Below are 23,410 nucleotides of genomic sequence, written 5' to 3'. Positions count from 1 at the left end.
CAGTAGAATCAGGATAAACAAGCTTATAGGACATTTTTTCTTTTTATTTTTTCTTTTTTTTTTTTTTTTTTTTTTTTGCGGTATGCGGGCCTCTCACTGTTGTGGCCTCTCCCGTTGCGGAGCACAGGCTCCGGACGCTCAGGCTCAGAGGCCATGGCTCACGGGCCCAGCTGCTCTGCAGCATGTGGAATCTTCCCGGACCGGGGCACGAACCTGTGTCCCCTGCATCGGCAGGCGGACTCTCAACCACTGCGCCACCAGGGAAGCCCAGATTATAAGATTTTAAGGAAGGCCTATAAAGATAGAGAACTTAAGACATAAGATATCAGATACAGCCTACTTACCCAATCTGTTGAAGTTCAGTTGTATTTCAAATTTGTTATTCTATGAAGCTAAAGATTAGATGTTCACAGATAAAAATGATATTCCAATAAAGTATGTTTCCTGTTTTAACAAGGGAGATTTAATAATGATGAATCCAAATCAACTTTATCTCTCCCTCTTTTACTTCAGTCAAAATTTATTTCTAAAGGTATAATGATTAACTTGAATAATTTTTCCTAGATTTTTATCTTTTCAACAGTAGATATATGTTATAGTAGTATGTTATCTACTATGTTATAGTCGATATTCTTACAGATATATAACATTAGTATATAGTTGAAAAATAAACCAAGTACAGTGATTCTATAAATTGCTGGGTTTAAGTTCTGTTATCTGAGGTCTAAAATTTTTTTAGGATTTTTTTTAAAAAGTCTTTAAAACTATTTTCCAAGAGTAATTTGCCTAGCACTTTTCTACTCTAGGCAAAAGTGATTTTTGTTGCCTCAAACCTTGATTCTCTGAAATTACTTTGAAACATTCTACCTTTTTAATTCATTAATTGAAAAAATTTTTGAACCCTTTCTATATGCCAAGCACTACTCCATGTGCTAGGGACTCTGCAATAAACAAACCAGAAAATGTTCCTGACTTCGTTGAGCTCACATTCCAGTAGAGGCATGTGAAGTTGGAAAAAACCTCTTTCCCTAATAATTTTACATTAGACTTCCCATTCAAACTGTGAAACTTCTAAAATGAAAAAAATAGAGCCCCCAATAATGATGTTAATAACTATGGCATAATTTATGTACCATCACAGTGTCAGTATTATTTCCTAAATTTGGCATAATTCTAAATTATATGTGTTCTTGTCATATCCTGATTATTAAATACAAATGAGATTGTATGTTTCTATTGTTCTTAATTTTGAGGTATGTTTCTTAAGTTATGAATACCAACCCATAGTCATAGCTTTGTGGAGTGGAACTGCTTAAGTTTAATCTAGAACTGTTTCAATCAACTAGATTTTTAGCTCTCTCCCTTCTTTGAAGCTTTATTGAGGTATAATTGACATACAAGAAACCACACAAACTCAGTCTTAATTTGATGAGTTTCAGTACACAGTATGTACCTGTGAAACCATCACCACAATCAAGACTGTGAACAGATGCATCACCCCTGTACATTCAGAAAGATATTAGGGTGTGTGTGTGTGCGTACACGTGTTTTAGTATATTGTTTTATTATCAAATATTTCAAGCGTGTAAAATTCTAATAGCGTTCCCAATCCAGTTAATGGCAGAATAAAGTGGTTGAGTGAAACTTCCCAGAGAATAACATTTACAAAATCTGGATAATAAATTATTTTCAAGCAATGGAAAGTCATCAAAAGTAGGTAGAAACTAGAGTTTACCCTTAGAAGACCATAACTACAGTGGGTAATAGTTGCAAAGTTTGTGGCTTTTTTTGCTTGATGGAATTCCCCAATCCTTGGGTCTCATGTGGTAGAAAACCCACAGTCTTACCAGCTTGAGGTGGCAAAGGTCAGGGAGTCTAGCAAACGAAAAAAAAAGAAGAAGAAGAAAAGTAGGCAGAGATGTGAGAGGGTCCCATACTTGAAAGACAAACACACTGGCTAAAATTTATGAGTTTTTGCATTTTTTACTAAGTGCCTTCTGTTACTGTGCACAGCTATAGTGGCAGAAAATTGAAGTTTTGTTGGCTTGAATTATCAGATAACAGAGCTTGGAGGTGACAGAGCAGGTGGAAATTTATGGGGAAATCCCAGCAGCAGAGAACTGCAGAGAGGATGAGCCCCCAAATCTGAGTATTCTCTTCAAATCTTTGGCTGACCATTTAACTACACAGGTGCAGGGGAGATCCCCAAAAGGCTGGACTAAAAGTTGGTAGCTGAAGGAACCAAGCAGAGGTATGAGCTGCTCTGCATTGTGGAAGAGACAACAGTTTGTAGTTTGAGTCTAGGCAAATTTACTGCCTATTGGAAGGAAAATGCAGTTATCCTCAGAAGAACATAGCATTATCCAGAGTTATTATAACATATTATTACACTGTCTAGTTTTCTACCGAAATCACTAGATGTGGAAAGAAACACAAAAGTGTGATTCATATTCAGTCAATGGAAAGTGACTCAAAGTGGGCCTGGATGTTGGATTTAACAAAACCTTCCAAAACAACTAGTAGAAATATGTTCAAAGAACTAAAGGGAAAAAATGTTCAAAGAATTAAACAAACGTGTCTTAATGAGTGAATGTATCAGATTGGTGATAGCAGAAGAAAGAATTCATGAACTTGAAGATAGATCAATAGAAATTATTCAATATGAAAAACTGAGAGGAAAAAATTGAAAAAATATAAATAAAGCCTTGGATATCTGACAATATAATGATGTTAAACATATATGTGATATATTGGTATACTAAATATGGTAAAATTTTAGTATTTGACAAAACTGGGTAGTGGGAATATAAATGTTATTTTTTAAAAGCATAAAAGCAATTATTGCTGAATGAAATTATCTTTTTAAAATTAAACTTTATTGAAGTATAATTTACATGTAATAATATATGCCCATATTAAGCGTACAGTTTGATGAGTTTTGACAAATATATTGTATGTGTAACTATCACCACAAACAAGATATAGAATATTTCCCTCACTCCAGAAAGTTCCCTTATGCTCCTTTGCTGTTAATCCCACTACCAGGTAATCCCTCTGGTCTCAGGTAATCACTGCCCTTTCAGTCACTAGTTAGGATTTCATATAAATAGTATCATAATTTTTCTCATTGATTATTTGAATAACAGTGTTTGCCAGGTTTCTCCATTACAAAGTTACATTTTACCTCTTGATATATTACTAAATAACCTGTAGGAAGACTGCAGACATATCCTGTTACTTAACAAACGTTAGCCAGTTATCTTAGCATATATTAATGATTTTTGTCTGAATCCATTATTACATTGAAGGCTGCTGAATTGTCATTTTCTAACTGTTATTCCTTCTACATTTATTACTTAGCATTCTTCTAAGGAAAAGATCTCCCTGTCTTTCTTATCTCCCTCTCTCCCTCTCTTCCTCCCTCCCTCTCTCTCTCTCCCACCTCTCCCTTACCTCTGTCTATCTATCTACCTACCATCTATCTATCTGTCCATCCATCCATCCACCCACTCTCAGTATGGACTCGATAGACTCTTATTTTATCCAATGGGTCATAATCCATTACTGCTGTTATTCATTCTGATGCCCAGATTGTCTCAGATTTGGCTAGGGGGAAGCCCTTTCAAACTGAATGGTTCCTGTGTTGTTTTGACATGCCCTTATTATGTTTTGAGCACTTTGTTACTTTCTGGCACAAGATATTCCAGGCTCATCTTATACTTTCCCTGTCCCAGCCTTGGAACCAGCCATTTCTCTAAGGAGCTTGGTTTTAGTGGGGAATAGTAGTATTTAGAGATTTTAGGCTTTTTAAGCTGAGTAGTTCCTTACTACTTTCAGATTCCATGTTTATGGTATTTTCTTCTATCATTTTAACTGATATTTTTAAAGGACTTTATGCTTATTTATTTTATGTAATAAAGTTTAACATCATAACTACCCAAGAAGTACCATTTTCACTAACACTAATATTTTACAGGACAGTTTGCATATTTCTAAATTTGATTTGTGGTCTTCATGAGAGAGGTCATTTAGTCAAATCTTCATACTTTGGGCAAGACTGCCAGTGTGTCCTTCTAGATAGATGAGAATCAACCTGTTTTAAAACTTCAGAAGAGCAGATTTTTACAGCCTCTGGGGAAAACGTACCAATAATCAGTGGCTAACACTCAAGGATTATATGCATTTTATGCTCACTTCTCTAAAGGGAAACATTTTTTTCCTAAAAGCCTTTCCCCACTTTCTTCCCATTTCTTTGTTTTCCTTCTACTCCTTTCACTTTTTTATTCTTCCTGTTATTCTCTTCCAAATGTTTAGTGTCTTACTGGATATAGGCCATTTTTTAGCTACCCTCCAGTTCCTTCTATTTTTAGAGTGGTCTTAGTTTATATGATTATTTTCATCTTAATGCTCTTTGAATTTTAATGTTATTTATGTTGTAGGACCTACATTTAGACAAAAAGCTGAGATTATTTCTTTTTCTAGTTGCCAGTGTTTTAATTCACCAATTAATGTTTTAAAATAAAATTTCTCATTATACCAGTACTATTTTTTCAGTGATGAAAATTTGAAAAATTCTCTAAAGAACAAAGAAGAAAATAAAAATTATCCATAGACTCATCTCCCAGAAATAACAATAGCTTTTTAAAAATATACCTATTTTTTGAGCTCAGACGTAGAGAATGGACTTGAGGACACGGGGAGGGGGAAGGGTAAGCTGGGATGAAGTGAGAGAGTGGCATGGACATATATACACTACCAAATGTAAAATAGATAGCTAGTGGGAAGCAGCCGCGTAGCACAGGGAGATCAGCTCGGTGCTTGTGACCACCTAGAGGGGTGGGATAGGGAGGATGGGAGGGAGGTGCAAGAAGGAGGAGATATGGGGATATATGTATATGTATATGTATAGCTGATTCACTTTGTTATACAGCAGAAACTAACACAACATTTTAAAACAATTATACTCCAATAAAGATGTTTAAAAAATTTTAAAAATAAAGACTAATACTTCAATGCAGACTTTCAGTACCCTTGTTTTAAGTATTTACATATTAAATGTACATTTTCTAGTATCAGTTATAGTAACTATATTTGTATATGTATAACTGTACTTGTGTATAGATAACAATTATAATAACTGTATTTGTATTTATATTTCAAGGTCATCGCAACCCACTTTTATCTTTAGCCCCAATAAATCTTGGGTCCTACCCATAACTCATGTACTTGAGGGTCAGACAAATAACATACACATTTATGGAGGGGAAGGGTGTAGGGATTATTAAAATTAGAGACTGCAGACTCCACCTAAAGGCATTCACATTCAGAAAGTTAAAACCGCTGTGTTGGCCAAACAGAGCACATCTTCAGGCTGTTGGCTATCTCAGCTCTACTCTTTGCTAAAAGACTAGTTAGTATATCTGCAGAAATAGTGGCCTGTTTTTCTGGTACTGTAAGATAGATGGAATTTAAATAAATCTGGATTACACAGAAGTCTTTATCAGATCTTGCCCTAATGTGCTTTATCACCTTCCAAGTTCTTAGTTTCTCTCGCTGAGCACCATCAGGTCAACTAATCTAATAAAAACCGATCCAGCAAAGGCCTTTAGAGAGAACATTCATGCTTCTCCCTCTCTACTCTGAAAAAATATAGATAGTTCACATTAATCCTAGGCTCTGGACAGTAGGGTGGGTTAGCCCGCATCTTGGTACAGTTTTTACAAGTTGGCGGCAACTCGGGTCAATTTTCTGTGTCTTTCCACACCCCACCCTAATGCCCATACCATAACTGTTTTTCCTAACTATGGAAATGGGTCACCATTTCTCTAGTTTTATTTTCTTTTTAAAATTCTTCTAAAAGTCTTTTCTTTGTAAAATAGAGTTATTGTTTGTGAATATATTCTACTTTTTAAATTTCACATCATAAATTATATTTCATAAATATGAAATATATTTTATTTCACATCATACATCAACTTGCTATTTATTATTTATCTTACACTAAAAGGATTACAGGTTCAGAGACTTCTAGACTGGAAGGGACTTAGAGATTGTGATCATCATGATTTATAATACAATTAACTGAATAGTGTGAAGTTGCTCTGTCAGTTGGGTTTGGTCAGGAAAACAGAGCCATGTTATGTATTGTGGCAATAAGGAGTTTAATAGACCAATCTGGGCTTATCCAAATGTGGGAGAAGTTGAAGCAGGAGGATCAGAGAAACTACCTGAAGCACCAGGAGTAGGGGAAGAAAGCCATGGGTGCCTTGTAGTGAAGAGGTCTGGACGCTACTGTATCTGACCAATGAGACCTTCCAAAAATAATTGCCTCTCCTTCACTTCTGCCTTTCAAATCTTAGGCAAGTTCTTCTCACTGGCAGACTGTAAGCTGAAGCTCTCGAGAAGGGGATTTTGAGGCATGTCACTGCAGGCATCACTGGTAGTGATGATACCAGGTGAATCTGGCACAGTTGCTTACCTAATTCATGATGCTCATTCGGTCACCTTCACCTTTCTTAATCTTTGCCTAGACCGAGATGAATGTGTGTCTCCATTGATCATCAAGCAGTCGTGGTGTCTTGACATCTTGTACTTTTTCACAGAATCATTTTAGATTGCGTCCTATACCTACAGACATCTTTCTAGAAGTTATTAAAAAAAAAACCTAATTTCTCTCATACCTATTTCTTGAACGCCAAACCCGAGATAGGTTCACTCTTTAAACATTGCTTGTACCTTGTTCACTAGAGCAGAGACTCAGGTTGCTAGAGCTGCAAACACAAATTTTATCAATAATTTAGACTTTCAGGCTTAGGAAGGAAATAATACAAGTAAAGACAGCAGGAATAATTATTCTGAAACACTGAGAAATCTTAATATGTGCATTTGCTTGATACTTTGAGACTACAGTCGAGAGTGAAGTTAGAGAATAGAATCTGTTTTCCAGATTGATACAGGAAGTGTTGATGTAGCACTTAACCTGTTGGTTTGAAGCCAGTGAGCTAAACTCTAGTTTGTCCATGGTTAACTACCCATAAATAATTACCCTTATATATCTCCCACTTTACCCATTCATCTGTCTTCAGTGAACAACCATATAATGAATAATTGAAACCTGGCTTAGTATATTTTTAATGATGATTGCTTATTGCTTTCCAAATGACTGCATTAGAAAAACTTGTCAGTTTTGGATATGCATTTTTTGAATCCTAAGTGGTTGAGAAGTATGATTTAGTTTACACAGCAATTGAATATGTGAATAATAATATTATTTTTTGGAGGCTATTCTTTGATTTAGCCAACAGATGTATACATTTTAATAGTGAAGTACATTATCAAAATTCATATGTGAACTGAATGAATTTTTTATTGATAGCAATTTTAGTCATGACTCAAATATAAATTATGTACATATGAATGATTTATTTATATCTGGGTTTTTTGGTCAATAATTCTTGAAATTACATAAGTTTCATGATGTGGAATTAAACGCTAGCAGCTAAAAATTATGTAATTATTTATGTTAGGCCTCAGTAGACAAAATTTGGCATGTTAGTATGACACTTGATGTTAGTTGTAAAATAACATCAGAGGGCAGGTAGATAGTACTAACTGGCCCACTAGTTCTTATGAGCTAGTAATTAAGTTTAAAAAAAATTTTTTTTCTAAACATCCCAGGCAAGCTGAGTGTGAGATGCAAGACTTGTAGTGAATTTAAAATTACATTTAACGTGCAATGTGAGCTCATCGAGTATACTAAAGGATTATTTTTGGCTTTAAGACTTCATATGCTGTTTAAACAGAGTACAGAGCATGTGGGTTATTCAGTGATACATGAAACTATCCATCTTAACAGGTAAATATTGGGAAGATGGATTCACCCATTGAAAAGTGGAACTTAATAATTGGCAACTTGGCTTTAAAACAGGTAAGTGATACATACATTTGTTTACAGATCTTGAGTTTTACCTGTAAGAATGGAATAAATTTTAGTGCTCTTAAGTCTACCATTTAATTGTTTCAGGGGACCTAAAATAATAATTGGGTACTATGAACAAGTGATAGAATAAATGGATACCCATGGCTTCTGAAAGTTTTCTTTTTCTAGAAACTGATCAGATTCTTCTAAATATGAAAAATGTATAACATGCAAAATATAGAATAAATATATGAAATCTCTTCTACCATAAGTATATAATAGAGCCAGAATTTGAGTTAATATCTGTACAGATAAATATTTAGCACTTCACGGCTTAGGTGCTGTTTTTCTAATTTGATTTTTTTAAAGTAAACCCTCTATTTAATTAAACTTAACTTGTTAAATATATTATGGTAAGATGTTTGTTTAAGCTGTATTTTCCTTAATTTGTTAATGGTATCAGTGTTAATATAAATGAGCACATTAAATTGTCAATTACATATACATGAATTATATATAGATTACCTACAGTTCTTTCTAATCTCAGGGGAATATCTCTTTCTCTCCCACCACCCTCTCCTATCCCCAAGACACAAGACTGCAGCCCCCTAGCACCTCTTTAGCAAGTGCCAGCTTAGGAAATGCTCACTAATTTTACTGTTAGTTCAACTAGGACATAATGTTGAGAGCATGTGGCAAACAATTTATTTCATGTAATGTTCAAAGACAAAGAAATAAAGGAAATTTTTGAATATAGGCTTTAAAAAAATATCTGTGCAACTGCTTCTAAGATCACAGGGTTAGAAATAAGAAAATCTGGTATCTAATCTCGGCTCTGACATTAACTAGCTATATAACCTTTGTTAACTTAACCTTTCTGTGCTTAATTTTCCTCTTCTTTTCCATAGTATTGCACTAGAGACGTGCATGATCCTTTTCAGCTCAAAACTGTAGGAATCTATGCTGGAGTAATAACCAAAATATCTAACAACCAGTAGACAACTGTAAATTAATATATAAATTAAAATTTGAAAATACATTCCATTTTTTTCTTTAAATACCCTAAATTCTTACTAAGTTATATGAATTGTACTATAAATTATTCATCAAATTATTCTAATAATTTTCCATCTCTGCTTTTAATTTTTCCTTTCACTCTTAGTCTCCACCCTTCCCTTGTCATCCTCTCTCCCCACAACTGTTGGTCAGGATGGGAGCCAGTGATGGCCGGGGATTCACTGATCCTTGTTGCCACAGCCTGAAGTCTGTGTCTTTGTCTCACTCCACCACGGATGCATGAGAAACAGGGAACCCCACACAGGCCCATCAGGACATAGTCGGTGCCAGGCAGTGAGGCAGCAACTGGTTGGAGCCCAGTTACCTGTGGACAGAAGCAGAGGGGAGAAGAAAACAAGGTCAGGTGGGGGGTGGCGGTTGTGCTGTCTCTGAAGCTTTATCCGCTAAAGCTCGTGAGGGAGTAGATGGCGTGGGGAGGGGCGTGGGGTGGGTTAGCAGTGTTCCTTCGACTAGAGACTAGTTACGGAGGGTAGAGGTGGGGAGCGATGGAAAGGACAGAGGAGGCTCATGCTGGCATTAGCTGGGGTGTGTTCTTCTGACCATTAAATGGGATCCCAAGCAGCTGATCGGTCACAGATTTCTTCACAATTGTACACAGTGGCCACCTCAACCTGTCCATAAATTGTCAAATAAAGCAAAGTTCCCAGTCCCGCTGAAGAATCATTACCTCACCAGGAGGGATGTGCCCTGTGCTCACATGTATTTATGGCTCCTGTTAACCTCCCCAGCTACTCCTTAACCCAGACTCTGCTCTTCTCTTGGGTACAATTGGGCATTTCCTTTGCAGGTTTACAGAATAGGACTTATTTATCTCGGGTGTGTGTGTGTGTGTGTGTGTGTGTGCGCGTGCGCATATGCTGTAAGTCTTACCTAGGCTCCCTAGCTCTGTATTTCATTTCCAAGAAGTAAAAGCACTATATTTTATTTCTAAGAAAAACCTGGGAATCACAGTGCTAGAATTTCAATTATTAATTAATTTTATTTCTTTTACATACCATATTATTTACTAACCAGTAAGAGAATGCTGAAGTATCTTAGCAACTGGTACAACCATAATGGTGCTTACAGCTTGACTCTCAGCTCTGAATCTGCTGTGATGAAAGATATGGGGCTGGAATCTAGGATATCTGGACTTGCTGGCCCAGGCTTTTCCATTAATTTACTCTATGACAAGATCAGACTACTTGGGTTTTTCACCTGGAGCCCTGGATTCCAGTACATGGATTGGCTTCAGAGAGTCTAAGCACCCAGAAGTTGTACTCAAAATATTGAATGCATCTGTGTTTTCGTGGAGGGAAGAATCTATAAAATTTTTGCCAAATTGTCAAAGGAGTCTAGGACACAAACACAGTTAAGAATCAGTGAACTGGAGATTCCTTCAGGGTTTCTTTTAGTTCTAGCATTCGACTAATAGGATTCTAAGAGTAGTTGTCTTTTTTTTTTTTTTTTTTCCCCTGAGGGTTGCTTTGTGCCACCACTGTGGGAAGTACTTTATATATTTATGTAATTCATTTAAATATCAAAATAACCCTTTCATGTTCAATATTATCATTATCATTTTTCAGATTAGGAGCTAAGGTTTTTATACCACTAATCACGATTGTGACTATTTGTGAGGTTATTTTTTAATGTCTGTCCCTCCCATTGACCAAGAGCTCTGTGAGGGCAGGAAATAAATCTATTTTGACCACCGCTGTAGCCCAACACTAAGCATAGCACCTTGTACATAGTAGATCCTAGATTAATGCTTGTTGGATGAATAAATTTAAATAGCTTGCCACAAGATTAAGTGGTATAGCTAGGGAATCAAACTCTTATCATTTGATTGTAGAATCCAGTCTTTTGCCAGTACTGTGTCTAGAGTCAGAGTTCAGTTATGTGTATTGGGTACTTTTCAGTCTTAAGGTTGGTATTTTTTTAGGTGATCTGTGGGTTATACCATCAAAGTCACTTAGGGTGCTTGTTAAAAATAGTTTCCTAGGGCTTCCCTGGTGGCTCAGTGGTCGAGAGTCCGCCTGCCGGTGCAGGGGACGCAGGTTCGTGCCCCGGTCCGGGAGGATCCCACGTGCCGCAGAGCGGCTGGACCCGTGAGCCATGGCCGCTGAGCCTGCACGGCCGGAGCCTGTGCTCCGCAACTGGAGAGGCCACAGCAGTGAGAGGCCCGCGTACCACACACACACACACACACACACACACACACACACACACACACACACACACACACACACACACACACACACACACACACACACACACACACACACACACACACGATTCCTAGGTCCCATTCAATACCTATTGCTGCCAGATCAGGGCACTTTGAGAACCCATCACCTTAGGGAATAGTAAAATAAAATACAGTAGCTTCTTCAAAAGGTAAGGCAGCTCAATTACCATATATAATACTTTCTTCTGACTCCTTGTATGCATATTTACACCATGAAATAAAAAATGCATTTTCAAAATGAATAATTCTGTTGGATTTTATTAAAACTTTTTAAGGTTCAAGCAACAGTAGTTGGCTTTCTAGCAGCTGTGGCAGCAATTATATTGGGCTGGATTCCAGAGGGGAAATACTATCTTGATCATTCCATACTTTTGTGCTCTAGCAGCGTAGCAACTGCCTTCATTGCATCTCTTCTGCAGGGTAAGTAAATTTATAAATGTCTACTCTATAATATTTTACTTTCTAATTATTTATTTTCCATGTTAACTATTTTTATTTAAATGGTACTTGTTCATTATAAAAAACAGAGAAAAGTTATCTACAAACTTTTAAAATAGATTATTTCAGATGTATTTATATACATTATACGTAATACTTAGTATAGAGCAGGCTTTCTGAGGTTGTGTCCCAGCTTTAGGTCCCCTGGTGCAGCTCCCAGACAAGATCAGGAAAATAGTCTAGATATTCATTTGTTTCTGTAATTTAATTTAATTGAGAATCTCCTCTCTGGAAATCGTGCAGAGGATTTACCAGCTTGTCATTTGAGTAACAAGTATTCCAGGAATTCTGAGTTTTAAAAGCAGTGCCTCTGGGTTTCCCTGGTGGTGCAGTGGTTAAGAATTCACCTGCCAATTCAGGGGACACTGGTTCGAGCCCTGATCCGGGAAGATCCCGCATGCTGTGGAGCAACTAAGCCCGCACGCCACAGCAACTGAAGCCCACGCGCCTAGAGCCCGTGCTCCTCAACAAGAGAAGCCACTGCAATGAGAAGCCCACGCACCACAACGAAAAGCAGCCCCGCTCACGGCAACTAGAGAAAGCCTGCGCACAGCAACGAAGACCCAACACAGCCAAACATAAATAAATAAATTAATATTTTTTTAAAAAAAGCAGTCCCTCTGTTGAAATTTTTTGAAGTTTCAGATTTAAAAAAAATTCCTTTACTGTTTCTGTGGCAATACAAGTATAACCATATGCTTAACAGCATATTGTTGGCTATAGAATGTTAAAGAGCCAGAAGGTTTTAACGTTTAACTACATTATAATTTTTTTAGTTGGGATATCATTCTTTATATTGATTTATTAATATCAACTTTACACTAGAGAACTAGCTTATTATGGAACAGTAATCATAAAGACTTGGTAATTTTTATTTTATAATTGCCATCTTCTCATTTTAGTCACCAGCAAGGTTAAAAATGGAACACACTACTGTCAGGTGATCATATAACAAAGCTAACTTTTTCGGCTAGGTTCTGGTAATTTAGAAACTTATTAAAATTAAGACCTGACTACCAAAATATTTTCAAGCATTTTATTTTAGTACTTAAATTATACCAGAGGTAGTTTCTTGTCTTTATATAGAATTACTAGAATTGATGGTGTTAACACTGGTGAAAGCATAGTGAAGTTATGCTATTGGGAAACTAATTTCTGGTAAAAAAAAAAAAAAAGTGTTAAAGCATTAGCACTCTGTTTTTTGTTTTAATTTTTATTTATTTATTTATTATTTTTGGCTGTGTTGGGTCTTCGTTTCTGTGCGAGGGCTTTCTCCAGTTGCGGCGAGCGGGGGCCACTCTTCATCGCGGTACACGGGCCTCTCACTGTTGTGGCCTCTCTTGTTGTGGAGCACAGGCTCCGGACGCGCAGGCTCAGTAGTTGTGGCTCACGGGTCTAGTTGCTCCGTGGCATGTGGGATCTTCCAAGAGCAGGGCTCAAACCTGTGTCCCCTGCATTAGCAGGCAGATTCTCAACCACTGCGCCACCAGGGAAGCTCCTAGCACTCTGTTTCTTTAGGTTCATTTGCTTCTGTTTTCTCTCTAATATTGTTTCATTTAGAAAATATTGTTTAAAACTTTTCAGACTAACAAGTATTTGTATTGCCTGGGATTTTTAAAACCATAAAAATTCAGATTTTTAAAATATATTTGTTAGCCTTCTTACTTTTAATAATGTGTATTCTAATTTTATGATAACTTGACCTTTATATATGTAGAGCAGATACTATTGACCACCTTTTGTAGGTGAGAAAACTGACTTAGGTAAGGTGACTTGTCCCATTTCATCAGCTTGTTCACAGAAAAATCATAATTAAAACCCATTTCCTGCCTCCCAGCTCTTGCCACTGGTCCATGATGGCAAAATATTTGTTTTCAGCTGAAAAGTTATAGACAGCCTTCTTTCATAGGAGAACTTTCCACATTGATCTTTAAATGTGCTGATTTTGAAAAAAAAATTTATATGATCACATCTTGACTGATTATTGTATAATATGTTTACGTTTTTTTCCTGCTATTTTTTTTCTGTTTACAATGATATTATGGGAAAGGTAAGTCCATAGATTGAAAAAGCCTCCAGAATATAAGACATGAGACATTGAACAAAAATTCTACTTTCAATATTTTGGCTTTACGGGGTAGTAGAAAAAACACTTACTTACAAGTTATGTGACCTTATGCAAGAATTTAAACCTACTCCTAGGACCTCAGTTTTATTATTATTAAGTGAGTATGTTAGAATAAAATCATTTAGAGTCATTTTCAGTCTAAAAATGCAGTGAGGTTCTGGTTTTTGTCTATAGCCATATTTAGGCTTCCATATTGATTTATGTTTAGCACATAAATGAACTAATCTTAAAGTTTCTCTGCCCTGCATCCTCTTAAATGTGTTGGCATGAGAAAATCTATACAATTGGGTATGGCTATAATGCTATCATTTTTCTCCCATTTCTATATTCAAGAATATAAGGATTTAAAAGTATAAGTATACAGTCACATTTTCATCTTCTGTTGTTATAGGTTCATAGACAGAAACTTGGGGTTTAAAGAATATGCTTTACAAAGACTGCTTCTTGTATTCTGGCCTGCAGTGTTCAAAAATTTAATTACTTCCCTCTGCTTAATACTTCAACACTTTTTAATAATAAAATGAAGCAAGCATTTCTGGCTACCACTATGTAAACAAATCTGGTTTTGTGGGCCTTCTTCCCAATTGCTATGTGTATAAATATGGCTCACAGGGCTTCCCTGGTGGTGCAGTGGTTGAGAGTCTGCCTGCCGATGCGGGGAACGCAGGTTCGTGCCCCAGTCTGGGAAGATCCCACATGCCGCGGAGCGGCTGGGCCCGTGAGCCATGGCCGCTGAGTCTGCGCGTCTGGAGCCTGTGCTCCGCAACGGGAGAGGCCGCAACAGTGAGAGGCCTGTGTACCACAAAAAAAAAAAAAAAAAGACTCACCTTGGGTCTTCGTTGCGGTGTGCAGGCTTCTCATTGCGGTGGCTTCTCTTGCTAAGGAGCACGGGGTCTAGGTGCACGAGCTTCAGTAGTTGTGGTGCATGGGCTTCGTTGCTCCATGGCATGTGGGATCTTCCTGGACCAGGGCTCAAACCTGTGTCTCCTGCATTGGCAGGCGAATTCTTAACCACTGTGCCACCAGGGAAGTTCTTAAATATGACTCACCTTTCTTTGACATTTTCATACTTTATTTGAGGGTTAAAATTAAATCTTTGGCTTTGATACACATGAATACATTACATCTAAGACATGCGTGTTACTAAATTTGGAATTTTAATGTTATTTTACAGTAGCTCTTCAGGTCTCTAAATGCAACATTGAAGTTCTCAGATCTTTTGTGATCCCTACTTGGAATTTGTTGAAAGACATTTTGCCAAAGCATTCAAGTAAAATGTTTTGTTTGCTTTAGTCAGCTTATCTAAGCAGTCTAACCGGAAGTGATACACTGTTTGTCTAGCCTATGTATTTCAGTATTTCAGGGGATTGATTTTCTTTAAATTATAGCAGAAAAAGTTATGAGCTTTATTTTTTTCTAGGAATAATAATGGTTGGGGTTATCGTTGGTTCAAAGAAGACTGGGATAAATCCCGATAATGTTGCTACACCCATTGCTGCTAGTTTTGGCGACCTTATAACTCTTGCCATATTAGCTTGGATAAGTCAGGGTTTGTACTCCTGTCTTGGTAAGTTGACTTGAAATTAACTATCATGCATTATTCAGAGTCTCTTTAAATAAATATTGTTGCAGCAATGTCATGATTCCGTGGTGGCCTTCATCTGTGTTAGAACTGTAGCTGAGGCTGATTAGAACAATAACTGTTACTTGTTGTACACCTACTATGTGTTGTGGTTCTCACATATTTTTCTCTTCTTAAAGAGTTTAAAACTCAAAAGATAAGGATCATCACTTCTAATTTCAGATGAGAAAACTGAGGATCATAAAGGTTATGTGTGCTACCCACTGTTGGTAGGAAGGTTGAACACAGATCTGTCATAGCCTATGAATTATGCCCTTTCCATCAGTGTAGCCACTGATGGGTCAACCCACAGGATTCTGATATGTGTGTTGCACTGTTATCTCAAAACATAAGGTTATGGTGGAGTTTGAAATTTAGTGATTTTTCCACCTTTCAAAAACCAACATGGCAATTAATACTAGCAACCAAAAATCACCATGAAAATGAGCCTGAATGCTGTGTGAATTTGGAGTCATCTTATATATGTGATTCCTGATAATAGCAATAGGGTATTTATAGAATGTAATGGATTGTTTTAATGCAAATTTATACTGTGGCTATTGTCAATGTAGATGTATATGATTTGAGAGCATAGGTTTAGTGTTAAAAGTTGGTTGTAGTTTCATTTTTTTGATGCCAAATTTTTTAAAAATTAAAAGAAAATAGAAACCTACAGTAATACAAAAAAAAAAAAAGAGCAAGAGAGACAGAGAGAGAGAGTTTATAAGCCAAGCCAGAAGCAAACATTTAATCACATATCCTCATATATTTTCATGGATTCTAGACAGATTTATGGTATACTTTAGAATAAATCTAAAGTATATTTGGTTTGTAGAAGTAAGAGTCTCAGATAAATGTTTTTGAACTAAAGAAAGGGCTTTAACCTGTCAAAGGCAGTCAGTCATTTTCTACTACTTTTGGAGATATCAAGAGAAGTTTCATGTAGTATATAAAATTACCATAAATTATTTAATGACATAAAAACAATACTCATTAAGACTTGATATGTATGTTAAAAGAAAATTCTCATATAAAAGATAAGATGTGTCTACTTGAAGTAAGGTAGAAGACAGTAAATGATCAATAGCCCAAATGTAAGATCTTCTTCCCATAAAAAAGAAAAGTGTATTATTTGCAGATTTGGATACTTAAATTACCATGATATCAGCTGCCTGCCAAATACCAGGGTGTCTCCACCAGTTGAAGCCATTGAAGAATGTTACCATAATAAATATGACAATTGTTATAATGGTACAGACTAACTATTATGATATACCATAAGATAAATCAACTTCTGAGGAATTTATTTTTAAAAATTATACAAGTGATAAACTCCTTATAAAAGACTTAACATAATGTGTCATTCTCTGAAGCTTTCAATATTTTGAGTGTTATAGATGATATATTAGTAGTTTAACTAGATAAGGAAATTTAAAAAGTGAAATGTAATGAGACCATAATTTTGTAAAATAATTTTATTATTAAATACTGCTTAGCCTTTTCTAGGCCTTTACTTGTCTTCTGAAAGTTGGCTCAAAGTAATTCAAGATGAACTAATTAAAACAGGATCTTTTACATTTCATTTGTATCATATGTTTCCCTAAAATTATACTTTTTAATGGGCTACTGATTGATTCCACAGTTAATTTAAAGGTGTTTCTGAAGTGCCAGTTTTGGATTTCTACAATAAAGTAGTTGCATTTTGACCACTAGGGGGCCTCATAGGACCAGCAGTTAGAAGCCTCTTATTGGAGGTATTCTGAACACAGAGATTAGGAATGGGCATATTTAAATTCCAAGATCCCATTCATCCTGCTGAGTGGGATGCCTAGCTCTTGGAGACAGAGTTCAGTTCCTGAACTATATTGGAAATACTTAGCCGTCTTTAGAGATAAAAAGAGGATTTCATGGCAGCCATATGCTTTGGTTATCAATAGAGGCCATAAGTTATGTGGCTGTCAAAGAACTGGACATTGAGAAACGTCTCACTTAACTCCTCACTTAGAGTTTTGGATATTCAGAAATGACTTTGAACAGCTCCGCTGGCGTTCTGTTCGCTTCGGTACAAGTACTGAGGCTCACTCTATGCTCATTCAGCGTGATACCTTTCTTTCACTCCTGATAAAACGTGCTGATTTCTGATATCTAAAGTAAATATGGAATTTCCCCCCTTCTCACCTCTCCAGTTCTCCAAAAGAGGACAAAAGAAACAAAGCTTTGTTTACTGTTACTGACTTTATTTTTGTAGTCACCCTGAGGAAGTCTTTATTGCTTAGTGAACAAGGTTAAAGTTTTAACTTGGTGTTCAGGCCTCCTGGAGTCTTACCTTCTCAAGCTCCTGCCTGCTCCTCCCTTTCTTGTACCTCTTTCCTTTCTTGTACTGCAGCCAAACTCAGCCATTTACTGATTCTCATACGCCACCTGTGATTTTTGTCTTTTCTTTCTTATGTCATTCCCCTCCTCCATGAAGGCCAGTCAGAATCCTCATTTTTCAAAACTAAATTCATAAATTTCCCTAACCTTAGGTAATCTTTTTCTCCTCTGAATTCCTATAGCATTTTATTGACACTTCTCTTAAGTCATTCTTTATATTTGGCCAGTCATAGATGTTTAAGTAAATGTAGTATCTTCCCTTATGATGGTGTAAGCCTCTTGAGGACAAAACTGTGTCTTTATTTTATTTATTTGTTTTGTTGACCCCTAGTGCCATATACATAGTGGATGTTAAATAAATAGCACTTCACCAAATGTTTTATTCCTTTTGAAAGCTATCCAATTAATGTGAATAGAAATTATTCAGGAAGTGGAATATGTATGGAAAATGAAGGAGAGTTATCCCTCGAAATGACTTTGCCACAGTACCTGTCCAATAACATAATAGATTGTAATGAAAAAATGATCCTTTCAATGAGGACATAGTATTAGGAAAATAGCATATACTGCCTTAGCAGAAAGTATCTCGACATTAGTGTCACCATAAAAAAATAAAAATGGCAACATGTGGCTAGAAAAAAATCTATTTCAAATGAAAATAGAAGAGGAGAGACTTCCTTGGCAGTCCAGTGGTTAAGACTTCACCTTCCAATGCAGGGGACACAGGTTCAATCCCTGGTTGGGGAGGTAAGATCCCACATTCCTCACAGCCAAAAAACCAAAACATAAAGCAGAAGCAATATTCTAACAAATTCAATAAAGACTTTAAAGAAAAAAATGGTCCATATCAAAAAAAAATCTTTAAAAAAAAAGAAAATAGAAGAGGAAATAGAAAGTCAGTTTAGAGAGTAATCTAAGCTCTAGATTTTGATATACTTAGGTATGACTTGCAGAGAAAGTATAAAGGCATTTATTCATCCATATGGTAATCTTTAAACATGTAGTAATTTTTAAAAACTATTAAAAGGATCTAACGTTGGGCCAGTAACTGAAATACCTGTACACAGTGATTGTTGCCTTTTCTTTTTCTTGTATGCATAATTTTAAGAGGATTTTAAAGACTCTTTTTCAATTTTTTATAACTACATGGCTATGTAATTCTTGCATGTACATGATATATACTGATTTGAAAAATTATCAGCTTTTCTCTCTTTAGGCAAGATCTGAGAAGCAAAATGTTGATTCATTTCTCATTCCTCAAGGTTAACTTTAAAAAGATGGCCTAAGAAGCAATAAGCTCTAAGAGCAATAACAGTCCGCCTCAGATTGTTACTTGGGTCCTGTGGAGACTAACAGGGATGCCATCTGGTTATTTACAAAACATTCTAGAGTATCACTGCCTTGATGTGGTGATGTAAGTAGAATGTAAAATTATCGTGCATGTCACTCTTCTACAGAGTTCTGTAGCACCGTATGATCTCAGTTTAGAGTGATTCCTAGAAGGTCAGTCTAGTGAGGAAATTCTGATGGTTATTATAAAGGGCATTTTAAAAAGTGTTTACAACTTTCCAGGCCCATTGATTTCTTATTTGCACACAAGCAGCTAATATATAAAAATGTCACTCATAGCAGCTACATATTTCAGAAGAATTTAGGGTGAAAATAATGAATGCTATTAATGAAATTATGTAACAGCAGTTACAAAATGCCACCAACAATCTAGATAAATGTGAAAGCCATGAATCAAAAAGATAGCAGTTATGTTTCTCTGTTAAGTGGAGTCATAGCAATTTGAACCACTTTAGCTGTGTTAATCCTTACCTTTCTGTAGTTTACCTATATCATGGAATCAGTACCGAGGTACACAGACATTTATTAGGCTTAAAATTCTACAGTTTTATCTATAGTTCTGTATTCATTTCCATTGCTCCTGTAACAAATTACCACAACCTCGTGGCTTAAAACAACAGAACTTAATTTTCGTACAGTTCTGGAGGTCAAAGTCCAAGATGAGTTTGTTATTCAGTGCTAAAATGAAGGTGTCAGCAGGGCTTGTTCCTTCTGGACATTTCAGGGGAAATCGTTCCTTAACTTGTTTCATTTTCTGGTAGCCGCTAGCATTCCTTGGCTTGCAGCCACATTACTGATCTCTGCTTCTGTGGTCACATTATTTTGTCTTTTGTAGTCAAATTCCTGTCTACTTCCTGCCTGTTAAGTACACACCTGTGATTACTTTAGGGCTTACTCAAATAATCCAGGGTAATCTCCCTATTTCAAAATGCTTGACTTTATCACATCTGCAAAGCCCCTTTTTGCCATATAAGGTAACATTCCCTGGTTCTGGAGATTAGGATATGGATGTCTTTGAGAACCATTATTCAGCCTTCCATATTACACAAGGTGATATACCCAGAAATTAATACAAAATATTATTTTGACTAGGGTCATTTAAATGTATTTGATTTAGAGGGCAGACACGTTTAGGTTTTGATATTAATGCAGAAGTTCATGGTTGGCTTTAATCAGCCAGTTTCTCTTACTGATTGTGTCATTAGTGGTTTTCTAAAAGTAATTCTTTAATTATCTATAAAACACCCATATATCCTAAAAAGAGGAATATTTTAGCACCTTTCCCTTTTTGTATATTTGTAACTTCCACCTAACTATTGGATTAGAATTTAGCCAGGGAAAAGGTAAGAGGGTCCTATACAATTAAACATATGATTTAATTTGGTGGGAGTGGGCATGTTAGATTTGCAGGAAATTGAAATAGAATACATTTGCAGTAAATCATTTTAGATATTTTGATTTTACCATGGTTTTCACATTCTTTTTTTTTAATGTTAAAAAATTTTATTTGGAGATAATTTTAAACTTATAAAATAGTTGCAAAAATAAAATAGTACAAAAAACCCTGTATACCCTGTACCCATGTTCACCAAACGTTAACATTTTACTCCATTTACTTTATCTTTTATTCTGTCCATCTGTCTGTATGAATATATATATGTTCTTTATCTTTTGTAACATTGACATTTTTTAAGAATGTAGTACCCCCTCCTTTTTTTTCATTGTTGGAATTTTTAAAAATTGAGATATAATTCAATTATATCATACAATTCACCTTTTAAAAGTGCACAATTCAGTAGTTTTGGCATAGTTATAAGATTATGCAACCTATTATCTCATTCTAGAACATTTTCATCACCCCAAAAAGAAACTTTAGCAGTCACTCCCCATTCCACCCTCCCCCCAGCACTGGCAACCACTAATCTAGTTTCTGTCTTTATGGAATTACCTATTTTAGACATTTGAAAAAATGGAATCATGCAATATGTGACCTTTTATATCCGGTTTCCTTCAATTAGAACGTTATCAAGGTTCATGCTTTAGCATAAATCAGTTCTGAATACCATGCAGTACTGAATAATATTTCATTGTATGAGTTAATAATATTGCTGAATAATATTCCATTGTATGGATATATCACATTTTGTTTATCCATTTACCATTAGTTGGACATTTGGGTTGCACCCACTTTTTGGCTATTACGAATAATGCTGCCTTGAACATTGTACGTGTTTTTGTGTGAACATATGTTTTCAGTTCTATTGGTATATACCTAGGAGTGGAATTTCTAGATCATATGATAACTCTTTAACTTTTTGAGGAACTGCCCACTCATTATTTTTTATTTCTTTCCTGAGAAATTTTTCCCCCTCTTTGACAATTCAGGGCAGTGATTCTGGAGTTAGGATGGTGAGTGTTTTCTTCAACTTAAGATGTCGTTCCAGAGATGTGATGTTGAGAATAAATTAAAAGCCTGGCATGGTGCTCCTCTCTTTATCTGAAGATGAAATACTAAGACAACCTAGCAGAATAGTTCTTTTCAGTTGTGTTTAGTGGGTTTCAGTGCTTTTAGTTTGCTGTTTGAGTCTATAAAGAGATTGTTTGTAACCTTAGTTGTTTTAGGAGGTAAGAATGCTTCCTAATTGGAATGTTACTTATCCCTGTCTAGTGGTTTAGCAAGGAGAACTGGAAATCCATCCAATAAAAGTTTTTTCATCTTTTAAAAAGCCCTACTGGAGCATAGACTTGAGGGTATGGGGAGGGGGAAGGGTAAGCTGTGATGAAGTGAGAGAGTAGCATGGACATATATACACTACCAAACGTAGGGTGAATAGCTAGTGGGAAGCAGCCGCATAGCACAGGGAGATCAGCTAGGTGGTTTGTGACCACCTAGAGGGGTGGGATAGGGAGGGTGGGAGGAAGGGACACGCAAGAGGGAAGAGATATGGGAACATATGTATATGTATAACTGATTCACTTTGTTGTAAAGCAGAAACTATAACACACCATTGTAAAGCAATTATACTCCAATAAAGATGTTAAAAAAAAAAGCTATGGAGAAAATAACTCTATATGTATCACTAGTCATGTCCCTTTAAATGGAAGGAAATATTTAAATGAATTTTGTTAGCATAATTATTTTGAAGAAGTGATGGCAAATCCAGCTAAAGCCATGAGTGTAAAATTTCTTTGGGTATTATTTTAATATTTATAGTAATTGTTCCTACCTGATTTGAAAAAATTGAGTTTCTATTTAATTTAAACATCTTAATCATAGGTGAGGAGATCTTTAAATATGTTAAAATGATAAAATTTAAAATTTAGTTCAAGAGAAGGGTGTGAATAACAGTTGAAGAATTTTGTGAGATGTCAGAAAAATTTAGTAATATTTAACTTAAATCTAAGGCTGTAGGCTACAAAGACTGTGAGATCAGCTCTGTGTTTAAGTTATGAATTCCCTACCATACAAAATATGTATTAGAGTCCTTGAGAAAAATGCAGGAATGTCCTGGCTGAGATGTCTGACAATAATAAAATCTTGATCAGATAAAATGATATTACCAAAAATGTCTTGGGATTATGCAACTGTTTCAAGAATGGGTAGGCAACTTTTAACCCTAGGGAGATTTAGAACTAAATATAAAAATATTTGAGAATCAAATTTATGGTATGAATGATTTTATGGTAAAGAGGCAGTACACATTTTTAAATATACTTGTTACTTAGCCCATTACAGTAACATGTCAGTCTTCTGATTCCATTTTAAAGTAATAATTATGTAATTAATTTATTCTTGTGATTTTTAAATAGAAATCTTACCAAATTTATATACATTGCATGAATATTTATGAAAACATAAGACTCACCATATTTGTACGTATAATTTATTAGATTTAGAAAGATTCCTTTTTTTTTTTTTTTTTTTTTTGGTGGTACGTGGGCCTCTCACTGTTGTGGTCTCTCCCGTTGCGGAGCACAGGCTCAGGGGCCATGGCTCACGGGCCCAGCTGCTCCACGGCATGTGGGATCTTCCCAGACCGGGGCACAAACCCGCGTCCCCCGCATCGGCAGGCGGATTCTCAACCACTGCGCCACCAGGGAAGCCCTAGAAAGATTACTTTAAGTACTAGGAGACTTTTGTGAGATAAGTGAAATGTCTAAAGTAAATAGAATATTTCAGGGTATTTAACTAAGTTTATAAATGCAACCAAATATAAT

General features: G+C 35.9%; 1 protein-coding gene across 1 annotated transcript in view; it reads left to right on the top strand.

The window, feature by feature from the left end:
- Positions 1–23,410, top strand: part of SLC41A2 (solute carrier family 41 member 2) — a 123,649-nt gene that overhangs the window by 43,781 nt on the left and 56,458 nt on the right. Inside the window, exons 4-6 of the mRNA XM_067010015.1 lie at positions 7,856–7,927; positions 11,498–11,642; positions 15,269–15,415. Of these exons, the coding sequence (XP_066866116.1) occupies positions 7,856–7,927; positions 11,498–11,642; positions 15,269–15,415 (364 nt within the window). The remainder of the gene's footprint in view (positions 1–7,855; positions 7,928–11,497; positions 11,643–15,268; positions 15,416–23,410) is intronic.

Source organism: Kogia breviceps, chromosome 12 (assembly GCF_026419965.1).
Source record: "Kogia breviceps isolate mKogBre1 chromosome 12, mKogBre1 haplotype 1, whole genome shotgun sequence".
NCBI classification, from domain to species: Eukaryota; Metazoa; Chordata; class Mammalia; order Artiodactyla; family Physeteridae; genus Kogia; species Kogia breviceps.
Note: the sequence above shows the minus strand (reverse complement) of the source record. Positions and strands in the feature narration are given on the sequence as shown.